This window comes from Archocentrus centrarchus, chromosome 12, assembly GCF_007364275.1.
Source record: "Archocentrus centrarchus isolate MPI-CPG fArcCen1 chromosome 12, fArcCen1, whole genome shotgun sequence".
NCBI classification, from domain to species: Eukaryota; Metazoa; Chordata; class Actinopteri; order Cichliformes; family Cichlidae; genus Archocentrus; species Archocentrus centrarchus.
The window spans coordinates 23,304,047-23,317,183 of record NC_044357.1 but is presented as its reverse complement, the minus strand read 5'-3'; the positions used below and the strand labels follow the sequence as shown (position 1 = coordinate 23,317,183).

At 42.0% G+C, this 13,137-nt stretch overlaps 1 protein-coding gene across 4 annotated transcripts in view; it reads left to right on the top strand.

Moving 5' to 3' along the window:
- Positions 1-12,060, top strand: part of tcf4 (transcription factor 4) — a 226,498-nt gene extending 214,438 nt beyond the window's left edge. For 3 of the 4 annotated variants that reach the window (XM_030743169.1, XM_030743166.1, XM_030743171.1), the window contains 4 exons: positions 233-380; positions 2,247-2,476; positions 3,315-3,462; positions 5,932-12,060. In XM_030743169.1, the coding sequence (XP_030599029.1) occupies positions 233-380; positions 2,247-2,476; positions 3,315-3,462; positions 5,932-5,980 (575 nt within the window). In that variant the 3' untranslated portion in view covers positions 5,981-12,060. Of the gene's footprint in view, positions 1-232; positions 381-2,246; positions 2,477-3,314; positions 3,497-5,931 lie in introns of all 4 variants that reach the window. The other variant, XM_030743170.1, reaches the window with a different exon arrangement.
- Positions 12,061-13,137: the final 1,077 nt, after the last annotated feature.

The window sequence follows — 13,137 nt, the reverse complement described above, 5'->3', positions numbered from 1 at the left end:
CACAGCATAAAATGTGCTTTGGCTCAGATTTAAGAAGACACCTGCTCAAAGGTGAAAGTTAAACAGGGCTGTGTGAACATTTCTTCAGATATCCTTTGTGTTCATCAGGTAATGTTTGTAAATGAGAAGTGGTCCTCAGAGATCTTCCCTGGCCTGTGAGGCCTGCGTTTCTCAGTTTAGAGACCGATGCTGTCGTGCTCTTGCTCAGTTTTGCACCTCTCTTCTCCTGCAGCTTTGTCCGGAGGCCTTCAGGGCCAGAGCACCTCCTCCGTCAGCTCAGAGATCAAGTCTGAGGACGAAGGAGACGAGAACCTCCTGCAGGACTCGAAGGACCCCAAGAAGGAGGACCCAGACAGCAAGGAGCTCAAAGCTATTGAGAGGTCAAGATCTAGGTAACCCCGCCTACCTCATAGATGTTCGCTTCCATCAAAACCCTCAGCTGGGCTGGAACACGTGTTTTCCCAAAATGCCTCAGTGCTCAGAGCCCTTTCTGGTTCCACGTGCCGTTGATAAAAAAGCTTTGAGTGAGACAGAAATAGAGCAAAATATCTAAACCACCATTTTCATGGGATAAAGTTACAAAAGCTCATATAGCAGGTATCAGGAGAAAACTGAATAGATATACATGACAAATCAAGATGAAAGTTCTAATTTGTAATGGAGTACTATTACATTCTATTATCTCTGTTTCCTCTAGATAATTGAAGTACTCGTTACTTCATTAAAAAGAAAATATTTTTGCCATTTTGTAGAGAGGGACCAGAGGGAAGGACTTAAAGCTTTGAGTGTTTTGGGAACCAGCCTCTGGACTTTGATGAAGTGACCAAGTGTGTTGAGAAGCAGCTAAATATTTCAGCAAACACCGAGACTTCTGCAGAGTCCCGCGCCCACCGGGAATCTCCCTTTTTTTAACTCGGCCGCCGGTCGTTTTTGGAGACGATGCGGCACCGCTGAGAGAGGAACGGAGGCTCCTGGTGGACACGCGGCTCCTGATTGATCCCGTCAGTCTCTCCACGGCCTTGAGCCTGGTTTTAGCTGTTTCTCACGCACCAGAGTAGAGCCCGCAGTCAGTATTCTCAAAGAAGCGCCGTCTCGCTGCATCAGGGTCGGAAAATCAATCACAACAAAAACACTTCTGGATATTTGTGCTTTAAAAAAAAAAAAAAAAAAGCTTTTTGACATCTTTTAGAGGTGTGAAACCTACTCATGAATGTAAACACTGAAGCTAAATCTGAAGTGATAAAAAGTGTTTGTTTTTTCCCATCCTGGATGCAGCCGAGCAGCCTTCACCCCTCCAGAGATAAACAAGCTGTTTATCGTGGATTCTTTTCACCCGGAGGACGAATGAATCAGAAACATTTGGATCCCAAACCCAGAAATTTGTACATGATGGTGGCGGTCATGTTGATGATTGTGAGGTTGATGATACTGAAGGTTTTTGAAGATGAAGATGAAGAATATAATAAAAAAAAAAAAAGATGCGTGCAGTGTTTTACGGGGTTTGGGAACACATTATCCAGCAGGGATCTGATCTTTTCAGAGGAATTATACAGATTGTCCAGACTTTCCTCCTCAACATAAACTAAGCAAAAACACAATTTTTAGGACATGCATCGCTCTATTTTCTCTGCAGAGTGTAGCATGGCAGACGATGGTAGCAGTGAGTGGCCCAATGTCCTGAAAGGGTTCAAAGTGACAGAAAACAGGAGGCAGAGATTTGTGAGGAGGCCCTTTAGCCTTGAGTTGAAGTGACCAGCTGTGTATCCAGTCAGCCATAGGCACAGCTCATCATTAGTTCACATGAGTTCAGTAAAATCTGTGCTAAGAAATATCATTTAGACTATCGTTCTACCCCCGAAAGATTCTCAAAGATTGGGGTTTTGGGCCAGATCACCCCTACTTACCAAACCTCAACATTAGTTCTAGTTATTTCAAGAACTACCTTCAAACTGCTGCCTGATATGACCCCACATTAAGCAGAGAATTGTGTGACAAAGTAGCCATAAAAACAGAGTAGCCCTTGAAAAAGCCAGAATGCAGCCCAGCATGATGTCTGTTCCCGAACCCTGCTGTTATTTTTTAACCTTGCTCCAGCAAACCTGCAGCATCTACTATGAGTTTTTATTAAAAGGAGCGAACAGCACCTTCATCCTCAAATCCTCCCCCCTCGCACTCCTCTTCTCCTGCATTCATCCCCTGCTTCCTCTTCCCTTTCTCGTCCTCGTCTTCGTCGTTGGTCTCTGTAGCAACAATGACGATGAGGACCTGACTCCAGAGCAGAAGATGGAGAGGGAGAGGGAGCGAAGGATGGCCAACAACGCGCGGGAGCGTCTTCGCGTCCGCGACATCAACGAGGCGTTCAAGGAGCTGGGCAGGATGGTCCAGCTGCACCTGAAGAGCGACAAACCTCAGACAAAGTTACTGATCCTGCACCAGGCCGTGGCCGTCATCCTCAGTCTGGAACAGCAAGTCCGAGGTCGGTTTCACAGGAAGACACGTGACCTTTAACCTCAGCAGCTGACAATATAAATCAGATACACTGCACACACTTTTGTGTTTTTTGTAGTAAATAGACTGGATATAAAATGTGGCTTCCTGGTCTGGAAAATGAAGCCGATGAGGAAGTCATTCAAACCTGTATTAAAGTCTGTGGGAAAACCTCCCTTCAGCTCCCTCGCTCTGTGATCTCAGTAATCGCTTTTATGATGAGTTTATGGTCTCATTGACTGTAATTTAATTGGTATGAATCAGATAAGAAGCCTTCATTTAATCCCTTATAATAACCTGTAATTACCCAATAAAATGGTCAGTGACCTTGAACCCTTTTCTTAAAGGATAAAACTGGTTACCTGCATCTTTATTACCTTCAACAAATGGACTGAGAAAACTAACTGGAGCCCTTTTTGGCAGTTTTTAAGAAAGTGATCCAGAGCCGCACAGACGTTGAACTGGCTCCTCTTTTGCCCTCGCTCCGGGGCATCTACACTTCCAACTTGTGTCGGGGGGGGAATTTTGAATTGTGTCTAAAATGCTACCTGAGATATCCAGATGTTTCCATGAGATCAAATTTGATTCTAACTTTAAAGCCACTGAAGTGCAGGTTTAGGTAAAAAGAGCTTGAACACGTGTACATGTAGTGCCCTAGGGTCTCCAGGAGAGGGCAGTAGTAGCACCTGTTGATTATGTTCTAGCTTTTTTTTGGGGGGGGCATCAGTGTATGGGGATTGATGGATCCAGCTGAAGGAGGTTCCTCACTGAGAAACACAAGAAGAGACGCCTGAAACATTCATTATTCTCTGCCTCTCTCTGTCCAGAGCGAAACCTGAACCCAAAGGCGGCCTGTCTAAAGCGCCGCGAGGAGGAGAAGGTCACCGTGACATCAGACGGGACTCCCCTCTCACTGGCCGCAGCGCACCACTCCGCCGCCGCCATGGGCGACGGGCCGAACCCCATGGGACAAATGTAAAACGCAGCAACATCTCCTCCCCCCTGAATGGTCAGAAGATTTCACTTATAAACTAATCTGCTGTTGTACCTTTAACTCAAACCAGAGAATCATTCAAAAAACCAGCACAGAAAATGTGTCGAGTAAATTTTTTATGTTTTGGCTTTGAGTCGATGAATCGGAAGCTTCTGTTTTTAGGGTCGTCTCCAAGCATGTGAGTTTTAATTTCTCCATCCGATGGCTGACTTTCCTTCATGTGCTGTCTGTGTACGTTTTAACTATTTGAAAATTATAATGCTGATCCATTAGAAATCTCCTTTACTTCACATCAGAAATATAGCGTTAGTTTTAGTGGGGATCGAACTGAACTGGTCAAAAATAGAAACTGTTGGTTCACCAGAATAAAGACTACAATTAAAGATTTACAGAATATCTAATATGTCCACACTGGATTTGAGTTATTACTTCTACTGGATTTTTAGTGAATCTCTTTAGCTCTTTATTAAAGGCTACAGCCACACAGTAAATGTATCCTGTGTGTGTGGTATAGAACAGAGCCCAGTCAGGACCATTATTTGCAGTAATTTATTTCTGATGGCTCGGCTCTGCCGTGGGACCACCCCACCCTACACGGGAAAGCTGGAGGTACAGAAAGCAGCTCACAGGAAAATGATTTATTCAGATGGAGCATGAAAGGAGGAGATGGTGGGGAGCTGGGTTGCAAAGTGGCTTGCAGATGTGCAGTAAATGTGGGCAGGCTAATGCAGCTGTATGAGATTTGCTAATTGGATATGTTTGAAGGGGATCAGCTGAGCTTTAAGATCAGCTGATCAGCCAGGGTTGTGGCTGAGCTGCTAAATTTAATGAGCTGGGATTCATCAAGAAAGTAATCAGGTTGAAAAATAATGAAATCAGATTAAAATACTTTGGTTCCTGAGCTGCTCTCCTCCTTATTTATTGTCAGATGAATTAAATGAAAGAATTAAAAGGTTAAAAGCTACACAGACAGCATTTGAATGAATGTGAAGATCTGAGGGTATTTGGGCGGCTAAAAACAGAAGCTGAGGACATGAGATAGTTTCTGTCTGGTCTGGGTACACTTTAACAACAGATTGGCAGTAAGTGCGATTTTTAATGTGTGACTGTGTGTTTGTCACTGTTCTTGAACTGAATATGTTGTCGTTTCTGTCCTTCTCTACAGTCAGATTGTGTTTGTGTTTGCATGGTTTAGCTTCTGTGCTGATGTTCTGTAGTCTCGAGGTACTGAAGCAGGTATTACCTAAGACAAAACCACACAGAGGTTCTTGTCTGCAGACAGTTTGCACTGAAGGAAATAAAATATTGTCTTTATTGGTTTATTTGCACATTTCACTTTCTTAGCACGATCGTGACTCTGGTGCATCGGAGATGATTCAGATGTACCAAAATGTACCAAACGTATTACTGCAGTACTTGCATGAATATATGTCCTTCTTGTTTTACTTTCCTGATCATGACTTCAAGCCGTACATCAGGGTATAAACTTTCCAATAGAATTTATGATGACGTACTAACTAGAAACTTCTATTAATCAGACTCATCCAACTTTGGTGTGTGGGTGTCATCTGTGAGTTTTCATCTGTAACTCTCAGTTGCTGCTCAGCGAAGGATTTTGGAGGGCATCCTTCTGTCACCACTCAGATTAAGATAGGCTCAGAGACAAATACACAAAACAACTTTTCCCCAGCAGCTGCTAGTGTTGCAGAATTATGCACAAGGTTTCCTTTAGCATTGGTGCCTTGAAGCACCAGCAGTAGCAATATTACACCACAGCTGATCACAGTGATCAGGTCTGCAGTAGGAGGACTGAGGGTGGGCGGGGCTGGATTTAGTTAGGTATAGACACCCAAACTGCCCAGTTAGGTTTAAGAAGAGATTGTGATTTAAATAAAACAAAAAAAGCTTTCACAGCATTAACTCTTCATGTTGAAAGATACACTTTACCACTGACTTTAAATGTGGTGCCAAGCAGTCCTTAATAATAGTCATCTCAGTACAAACATAAATCTGTTGCATCATGGCTCCACTGCAAAAGGAAGTCTTGTGCTCAGCAGCAGCTTTGACAGAATTGCACCATTTCGTGCTCTGAGAATGAGATTGGGCTGATCCCGAATGCTGAGAAATATGATGTGAATCATATTTTTCATAATCACCAGAAGATGTACCTTACTGTCTGGTATTTTCTGGTCTTTCCTCTGGCATCAGTTCCTTAAATCCATTATTGCCTTTTAGATTTACCCTTAATTGTTTTTTAGTGTCTGATGCGTCCCAGAAGGTGAGCTGCTTCATTTATTGACACTCGATAAATTAAATGGTTCACCTTCTCGGTGGCAGATTTCCTATTTTTATTATTTAGTTTTTTCCATGTTTCATTGCTGTTTGTGTCCAGTGTCTAATCTTCTGTCCTAATCCTTCATCTGTTTTTTTTCCTTTTTTTGTCTCTCCAGGTCCAAGGTGCCAGAGTTCATCAAGATGATGAGTGACCACTTCCTCTGAAGGCATTTCCATGACAACCCGGCAATCGATCAAAACCGTCGTTGCTTCAGCCTGACCAATCAGTTTCTCTGGAACCCCAACCTGACCAATCAGATCAGCCTTTTTCTCTCCTCTCGTCTGTCGTCTCTGATCCTCCTCTCTGTCATCGTCTCCTTCTTCTGTCAAGAACACAAACTGCGGCGTCGCGTTAGTCGCTTTCGTCACTTTGCATCTCCAGCTGAAGCGAACTGGATGCTTCTTCGCGGAGACCCGAGAAACGGCCGCTGTAACATGGCTGCTATGAAGCGGCAGCTTTTGACACAAAGTGACAGCAATGGACGAGTCTTTGGAATCACATCACCTGAGAAACTTCTTCTTGTGCTACATGTTTTATCAGCATTCCCAGTTTTAAAGAACAAAAGGGTTCTATATAAATATATATAGTATATATATATAATTATATATATATATATATGAGAAAAGGAAAATTAACAAAACATTTATACTGCGCGCGGGCAGTGAGGAGGGAAGGGGTTGGGGAGGGATGTTCAGAATGACACAAAACATATCACAAAGTGTTTAAAGAGATTTTTTTTTTAAACAAAAGCAACATTGCGCAGCTGTGGCTGAATGCAGCTCCAGCGCATCTCTGACTGAATGGCAATCTAACGCCACACTGTGGATGAAGCTGTGCCTGATCTCCTCTTGGATGCAAACCAGTCAGATAGATACACACGGAGAAGCAGAGGAAACAAAACTAAGAAATGAACACAGGCTGCACACTCAGACACAAACCTTAAGCAAATTTCCAACTACAAATTAAAATGAAGGAAAGATTAGGAAAGCCAAATGTGTTGCAATCCTACAGCTTTTCAGAGGTGCTTGAATTGCTGACTGATCTGAATGAAAACTTTGCAAATGCTTGACTATCATAGGTGTCCAGAAAGAAGCAGGGCCAACCAAGAAGTCGTGACTTCTTCTTCCCTTTCTAATGCATTCCCTTACAAAGTGCAAACATTTGCATTGTCAGTGTAAAACAGACCTGAACATTAGAGCTCCTTGCTGGTACCCACATTGAAGTTTTGGAGACTGCAAACTTGTGTGAAGTTGTTGTGTGAACATAAATCCAAAAGCCAGGATATTTGTTCCCATATGGGCCGTGTGTATCTACTGGGAGGAAGAGAATCAATCACTCAATCAATCAGTGAGTGACTCCAGAGGGACTGGGGAATATTGATGAATTACAATAGATAGGCAGAAAGGAGAATGATGCAGAAAAGTTACTTTTAAATGCGGCAGGAAGGAAAGGCTTTGTTGACATCCTTGTTTTTAGATTGTTGTTGTGAGTTCAAATTAGAGAAAGAGCTGCAGAGCAAACATTCTGAATCAGTCAGATATCTAATGGTGAAGTTTGAGTATCCGGGCTGTCACTGAAATGGAAGGATTGCTGAGCAGATGGTTGCGGGGACAGACAGATGACAGGAAAGATTTTTCAATTGAGGAAGTGGGTTAGAGCCGGCCTGATCACTGGAGTGAGTTCTATTCCATGTTTAGCACATTCCCTGAAGGCCTGAACGCTGAGAGTTGGTGTAAAGGGGAGCAAAAGCTAGAGAGCAAAGGGAAAGCAGAGAATCCAATGGTCTCAATGACTGATGACGCTGCAGGGGAAGCAAGGGAACAATCATCCGGGCGAGGGGGTGTATAATTCTTTTCTAGGGTGCAAGCAGCAGCAGTCAAAGCATTCCTGTGTTGGGTTCATTTGATTCCCTCATTTCCTGGTTGATCATAACCCTAAACATCTAACCCGCCTTCCAGCCTCAGAGAGCTTGGGTAGGGGGGACTTTCCACTTGCTGACAGGGAATGACTCTGTGGCCTTTCATCCACAAGCAAAAGTAGTTTTCCACACCTCTTGGTGAAGAACTCCAAGGGTGAAGACATTTAGAAACTGCTTGCAGTGATGGACAGCGAAATCAGAAGTTTTGACTTGTTACATTAATGCTTCCAATTGGCAAACATGGTTTAGGGTTAGCCTGTTGGTTTGGCATGCTCTTAACAGTCCTTCAGTTGTGGATGATCGTGTGGATGGGGTTGGGGGCATTGTTTTGACAATGAAAAATTGAGCTGGTTTGCCAGTTTTTGTTTTGTTTTTTTTGAAAAACCTTTATTTTACCAGATAAAATGTTTGAGAACCAGTTCTCATTTACAAACATGACCTGGCCCAGAGGCCCCAATAGAATCAGGTCCACCAGACCTGGTGTTGCATGGATGACTGCCAGCATTTTGAACAGCCTTTGGGTTTTTAGGGCAGCACACTGCCTAAATGCCACCAGAACTGGATCAGGAGTCCTGTTAGAGACAGTGAGCAGCCTGATTCCTCACCCGGACCGGGGAACACCGAAGCAGCAGGTCGTGTTCCAGCATAGCGGCTCAATTGCAGCACAGTTGGTGCTTCTGAACCAGACGAGCAAATGTGAGGAGACTGCCTGCTTTGTCTTTAGCATTAGCTGCACTTAAACAGCTCTGAATCTAGTGTTGGACTCAGACTCAAAGCATCCCGTAACCGGACATGCCTGATAAATCCATGCTAGCCCTAACATAGATTCCGTTTAGGAAAGTTAATTGAAATATGTGAAATTATATCAGTTATAACCAGAATAGTTGTTTCTACATATGGGTTGTCCAATTGGCAAGCCTGACCAATAATGTGTTACTTCAGTGTTTCAAAGTGTGTTCAGTACCTGCCAGGTTTCATGATTTGGCATGTGACAAGTCCTGACAGCATGTCAAAGGTCGTGACCACTCAAGTAAGAATGGGAGTTAGTAGATCAATCGAGGGTAGTCGTAATATCTGCAGGAACTGCGGTGTCCGTCTGGAAGTCCCCCTTCACCAAGGATCGAACCGCGGTTTGAACCCCTCTCAGTTCGAGCCTCTGTTTAATCCCCAGTCCCAGTGCGCTGCTGACCCTAGCCTTATGAGCCCTGAACCAGAGCCCATAGCCCCTCTTGCCAGCCTCTTACCCCACTTAAGCGGTCCCACAGATGCAATTTGAACATTCACACTTCTACCAATGTGCCTTTTTAGAGTTCATATCATTCGAGTTGCCAGAGGAGGACATTTACCTGGTCTTTTAATAGGATGCAAGCTTAGGGAAACCTGTTCTTAGTCGTTAGGTTCTATGCAGTCAGGTTTTTTACCAGACCTGGGAATTTAAAAAAAGCTAAAAAGGAAAAAAAAAGTATTTTTTGGATAAAAAAAAACAAACAAACTAAACTGTATTTAATGTACTGTACGCTTATATGTAAGTAGACAGCGTGTTCTGGCTTCCAGCCAATGGGACAGTTGCTTGATTTAGCAAGACTAGCCCCCGTCCCAGTCCTCCCCATCCCCCAAAGTCCTCCATAACTCCTGCCCCACTTTCCTGTTCCGATCCCCAGCCCTGTTTCCACGGTGAACAACGCGTCTCTTCTTGTATTATAGCTTATCAGCTTTTTATCAATATTTGATCGGCTTGTCTATAAGCCAATGTAGTCTTCAGTACAAAGTGTGTGGTTGTATGTTGTAAAACTAATTTTCTTTTTTTGTTCCCCCTCCCTCTCTCGTTCTCTCTCTCTCTCGCTCTCTTTTATAAGAAGAATCTTTTCTCTTATTACTTTTTTTGTCTGTTCTGGTTTACATGTCTATTACAGAAAATGTAAAAAAAAAACAAACAAACAAAAAAGACAAACACACAAAAAAATAGACACAATTCGCTATCCGGCAGCATTGTTAACTGTCGGCGGTCATTTTGACACCGTTCAAATTCTACCCAATCAACAGGAAGGCACGGAAACTGGAAAAGAATCTATTTGAATAAATCAATCTATATATAAATGTACAAAAAATATATACATTATATAACGAGGGTGCCGTTTTCTGTTATTTTTTTAATTTTCCGTTACAAAAGGAGTGTTTGCTTGGCGAGGAGTTCGTTTCTCAAAGACTGAAGCGGCGGGAGTTGGCGAGGCCCCTCAGTGTTATAAATTTTCAACTGACTTCGTTATATTCTCCGTTGTTGCCGCCCTCTTGACTCGTACGGCACCGGCGCAGGACAAAATGGGACCGGAGTTCCATCAGCTCCATTCACTGCTATCTATCCAAGGCGACAACAACACACAGACATTTGTAAATTGTATGCAACAAAATGGCAAACTTTACCATTATTTTGAAATTGTGTATGTAAAAGTTATATTTTTACATGTAGACTGTTGTTATTTTGTGTTTTAGAAATATGTTGTATTGGTTTTTTTCTTTTGTTAAAAGATGAAAAAGTAAAATTCAGTGTGTGTTGAAAAAAAATGTGTCACATTGAAAATGTAGTGAGGTCAAAAGTTCAGAAATCTGTTTTTTTTTATTATTATTATTTTTCAATATTATGTTTATATCTGTGGGGGGAGGGGGGGCATTTTTGAGGGTTAGAGGGAGGAATCAGAAATCATGAAAGGTAAATGACATTAATTCGCCATGCCTCATGACATTACCATTTTTAGTTGTATTTTTTCGCAAAGATATGTGTAAATAGCCATCAGCCATTTTCTGTGGGGTGAAGATTTGCCAGTGAGACACGATGATCATGATGATGAACTTGTTTTTTGATTTCTTTTTTTAGTGCGGTCGTATTCGTCCGGTTACAGTAGCCAGGTGCCAAGTTTTAGTTTCGATCAGTGGTGCTCAGTACTGTTTGTGGTTTTGGCTGGCAACATCTGAAGTGTAAGTCAAATTGTCGTCTCCGCTCGCACCAAGCATCACTTGTATCAGAGCCAATGTTAGCCATTTTTTATTTAGATTTTTAGAAAAGAAAAAAATGTATTCAAATTTTTTGCAATAACAAAAAATTGAAAATTTGAAGCGTAAGTGATGAAAAACTCTTGACTGAGGTACCCAAAGAGTGTTCACAGATGCAATTGATTTTGGCGCCCCCTGGAGGTTGTGAGCCAGCTCTGACTCCTTTGTGTTTATTTTTCTTAAGATGGGATGTAAATGTTCATTACAATGAAACACCTTCAGCACCTGATTCAAGATTAACGGGAACATTTTTTTTGGACATTGGAGCTTTGCCCTAGTTACACAGCCCCCCACCCCCACCCCCACCCCCAGCAACCACAGGCCGTTTCTTTATGTGCATTCCCCAACTGGTTGCGAATAGTTGCTCAAGGCTGCTAGCTTAATTTGGTTGCAAAGAGTTTTATGGTGTTGTACTGAAAACGTTCTTGTAAGTGCTTTGGCCGCTAGCAGATTGCCATAGTAGTTGCAGTTTGTGTAAAAGATGCAAATTTGTTTGCAAACGGCCGCCAAATGCTTGCTGAACGGTCATGGAACTGTGAAAGGTGAGATGCAAAGTGCACAGATGCACAGCTGTTACTTTGAAGGCAAACAGTGTTGCACTTTTTCAAGTTTCACTGCCGCTCGGCAAGTGTTTGCAGACAACTCGACATCCTCCACGCAAAGTACGGGTGACTATGGCGATCTAGGGACCAAAGCAGAGACGAGGAGGTCACCGAGGGGCAGCCAGCAACCACTCGCCAACCGATCGGGGAATACGCATCTTTCCCAATTGACCAGAGATTGTCAGGAGGTTGCCAACCTGTCTCTCGGCCTGTGTGTGACTGAGGACTAATAAAAAGAAGCAGGTCATCAGCAAATAATCGTATCAGCTATTTCCCCAAAAAGAACTCCGATGTTTCAGTCATTTGTTTTTAGTGTTTGCCATTGAAATTGAGCTTTTAGTCAACAGGAAAAGCTGCTTGGAATCGGACCTAGGTTAAACACTAGGATTGAATTTGTCAGTGCAAGTGCTAAATGTATTTTTTAAGTAACGTTATTTTTGCGATGCTTCATTTCATATTTTCTCTTTGTTGTATAATCGAGTCATCTCCAGAATTACAGTACCTTCATTTTTTTGTTACCCCTGGTGTTTTTATTAGCCAAAATGTTAACTTTTTCGTTTCTTTTTCCTCCTTGTTGTACATACACACCTCATTTCTCTTTTTCAGTGACTGTGCCATGAGCTTTGTAATCTGTTACTCTGTACCAGTTTTACTGCAATAATGAGTTGAATTCAAACTGGCCACTCCTGTCCTTTCTTTTCCCAGGAAACTTTTTTCAATTTACTCACAACTCGAAGGTTGACCCAGCATTTGGGTGCATTCCACAGATGAGCACTAGCCAAGATCAATAGCACAATAGATTTGGTACATTTGTTTCATGCAAAAGAAGCATTTACAAATACAGTGTTGACATTGATGTTTCCAGATGACTTCCTGTAAAAAATTCTTCAAAAAGAAAACAACAGATGAACAATCAGTTCGTCCACTGCCAGAAAGAACACATTTAAAATCCCTCTCAGTATTTATGATCATTTCTTTATGGCGCTTTCAGTATCATATACATAAATCAGCAAATGTCTTCAAGCTAAATTTATTTAGCTTGAGGCTAGATCCATGTAGTTTTCTTATTAAACCACGCTAGTGTTTTAGCTTTTTTATGTTGTGTTGATATAAAGGGTTATTTCACATTTCAAAAAAGGGCCTATATTAAGAACTCACAGCCAAGAGATTTTCTAATTTCTGAGATAATCTTAAATAAATCTCTTTCAGATGAGAAGGTGATGAGAAGAAAATCAAAAAATTTGAGTCAGTTCCAGGTTATTTGCTTATAGTTGAACTCACTGATGCTAAGTGCCAATTAACCATTCCTAGCCCACATTTTCACCCTCATCCAGTAAGAAGATGGTTATCGGTTTTATCTTTGTGCATCCAAAGTGTTACCAGGTGTATGATAGTTATTGTATTTGTACAATAAGTTAGCTCTTTGTACAATGTACAATCAATACTTCTAAAAACCCCTAAATGTATGATCATTTCGATGTCATAGTGTCATCTTTTTTTCCATAAGAGTAAAATGTTACAGAACTAATTTGGAACCAGTCTGATTATTTATCGCCACCGTCACAGCTTCTTCTGTATGTCACAACTTACTGCAGTCCTCAAGTTGTATTCGGTATGGTTTATAGTATAAAATTAATAACCTGTATACTTACATGCCAGGATGCTAAGGGTGTCCTGCAGCCTAAATGAAGGCCATCCGGTGCATTTGTTAAAATGAACAATGAACCACAGCACACAGCTTTGAACACCTTTA